This window comes from Guillardia theta (assembly GCF_000315625.1).
Source record: "Guillardia theta CCMP2712 unplaced genomic scaffold GUITHscaffold_30, whole genome shotgun sequence".
In the NCBI taxonomy this organism is placed as follows: domain Eukaryota; class Cryptophyceae; order Pyrenomonadales; family Geminigeraceae; genus Guillardia; species Guillardia theta.
In genome coordinates, this window is record NW_005434644.1 from 3,646 (window position 1) to 6,374 (window position 2,729).

Consider the following 2,729-nt stretch of genomic DNA (forward strand, 5'->3'; position numbering starts at 1 on the left):
ACCTCTTGTAGTAGCACAACCCCAGGTTGGAAGGACTGGATTAAGTATGCGAGGATGTGCTTGAGAACAAAGTGATTGCAACCATTCACATTTTGTGAGATGAGGAAACCTGGGTCTGAACTTTTTCGATGCATCTGCGCCCAATCATTGCCCCTTTGCTCCTCCTGCCTTTCCCCCCTCCGCTCCTTCCCTCTCTGGGAGGTTTTCTCCCTAAACCCTAAACCCTAAACCCTAAACCCTAAACCCTAAACCCTAAACCCTAAACCCTAAACCCTAAACCCTAAACCCTAAACCCTAAACCCTAAACCCTAAACCCTAAACCCTAAACCCTAAACCCTAAACCCTATTATTATTATTATTATTATGTGAGTTTATTATAATGCTAGAATGTTGCTCGGCCTCGTTGTGGGCTTATGCAAATTGATCCTAGTCTAAAGAGGCGCTCGAGCACTGGGAGTACACGGCCTACAATGCGAACCCTGCTTCTGAGGCGTCTTTCTACTCTGTACTTCTGCTGTCTTCTCTTGGCTTCCTCAGCCTCAGTCAGGAGAGTTGCCTCTCCTCACCTTGGCCTTCGGTCACCACCTACTCCTCCTCCATTCAGCTTCCTCAGCCTCAGTCAGGAGAGTTGCCTCTCCTCACCTTGGCTTTCGGTCGCCTCCTACCTTCTCTCCTTACCTTGAGCTCAGCTCAAGCTCGGTACGGGCTCGCCCCGTCTTCTTCCTCGGCGCCCTCGCCTTGCTCTTCCTCCATGTCTTCCTCTTCTTCGTCATCTTCCCTCATCTCCACTCGCAGTCGGTCCTTCTTGTCCACCTTCAGCGAGCAGGCCAGCACATGCATCTCTGCGAATTTACTCAGTGCTATGAACAGGAAGCTAAGAGATCGACGCTCTATGTCGTCGCTCTCCGCCTCCTGCTCAAGCTCAGCAGCTGCCGTTGCCCGTGGCGAGAACGCGCTGCCCCTCCTTGCCTTCTTGCTCTCTCCTTGCACGCGACATGAACTCCCTAAACCCTAAACCCTAAACCCTAAACCCTGGCATGGTATCCATGCGTAATGTATTCGTGATGAAGCGGTGAAAGCGGGTGGATTGATACATTATTGTGACTTGATGTCCCCTTTTGACTCTCATTTGTGTGCCTTCCTCGAGGGAAGGAGTAAGCCAGTTGCGATCGTATGTGCTCGAATTATACTGCATTTCCCATTGATTTTCATTCCTCCTCCTGACGTCATCGCTTGTTGTTGAAAGACATATCCTATTCGCATGGATCTGTTTTTCCTGCTTTGGATAATGTCTCCCTCAATAGCGGCAGCTGTGAAATGCCTTCCGCCGTTAGGAATGTGTGCCTGACCAGTATGCATAACTCCTCTAAAGTTTTCATCAGGCAACGGTTCCCTGTTCGCCAAAAGTTTGCTGCGCGCGGAGTAAGCTATCTGTGCGCCTAAGTTTCGGGATCCGGCTGACTGATGATCAAGTTCAAACCCTTCTGGTATCTCCTAAACCCTAAACCCTAAACCCTAAACCACTAATCTTGAAAGATCGATCGTGCACGATGCTCACATGTACAGCTGTGAACTTGCGACCATCGATCATGAAGCCGGCGGCCCAACTGTGACCCGGGCCGGCTAAACCCTAACTTCCATGACTTACAGTTTACCGAGTCAGTGTACTTGAATATTGCTATACTACTAAAAGTTGAACTGCGCCCGCCGGGATGCGTACCGTGGCACTGACAGTATTGAACAATTATTATGTCTTGTCCCGAGTCCGCCTCTCACCATTCCGAAGTTCATTTTTTCTTCTGAGTCACATACAACTTAATTATAAACAATAATCCAGTACTGATTTGTACCAGGTTTCAAAGTTTGGAAAACACTCATCATGATTTGTACTGTCTTCAAGTGTTCCTGGTACCAATATTTGTAACAAAATCTTTAGTCAATATGAGCACTCACCACTTCCTTCAAGGACCCACAGCGACATGACGAAGTTTTCAGACAGGAGTAAAGGAGCTCGGTTTTACTACGAACATGCACGACATATCCTTGATGACACCACCCCACCCCCTTGGGAAATGTATCCACAAGATGGGCAGTAAACTCGGGTCCACCTATAGGTTGGCAGTGACTTGGACGGGTGACAGTACCCACCATGCACCGTCACCATGCACACGCTTTTACTTGATCTCGTGATCGCCATTCACCTTGCAAGGCCCTCATTTTTCTCCCCCATCCTCGCATCTCATCCTCGCATCTCATCCTCGCATCTCATCCTCGCATCTCATCCTCGCATCTCATCCTCGCATCTCATCCTCGCATCTCATCCTCGCATCTCGTCCTCGCATCTCATCCTCGCATCCCCTTGCGGTTTGTCTTGCTTCACCCAGTTCCACCGATACTTCCACATTCCAAATCCTAGAGATTTGAATCCTCTTCCATGACGAAATCGACATCTGGTCATCACCGCCCACCAGCTTTAGATTGTGCTGCTGTGACGAGCACTGCCGAGAGCTTCCAAGGCGAGGCCGCTAGCAACAATCAGACCGAAGAAAGGGCTTGGCGAGACTTCCATGACCTCCATTCATACTGTGCACGGAGACACAGCGAAGTCTTGATGACATGCGGGAGGTCGCAGTCCTGGATCGCGCAGAGAACATATGCCACAGAAGCGTTAGTGTCGGACAGCAATGAGGATCAAACAACTGCAGTTGATTCCCCCAATTCAAAAACCA

General features: G+C 49.4%; 1 protein-coding gene across 1 annotated transcript; it reads left to right on the forward strand.

Annotated features, from left to right (window-relative positions):
* Nucleotides 1–357: 357 nt before the first annotated feature.
* GUITHDRAFT_152335 (hypothetical protein) lies at nucleotides 358–857 on the forward strand (the record flags this gene model as incomplete). The annotated part of the gene is made up of 2 exons (XM_005833297.1): nucleotides 358–505; nucleotides 538–857. Coding segments are annotated over exons 1-2 (355 nt in total), but the record flags the coding sequence as incomplete, so codon positions are not given.
* Nucleotides 858–2,729: the final 1,872 nt, after the last annotated feature.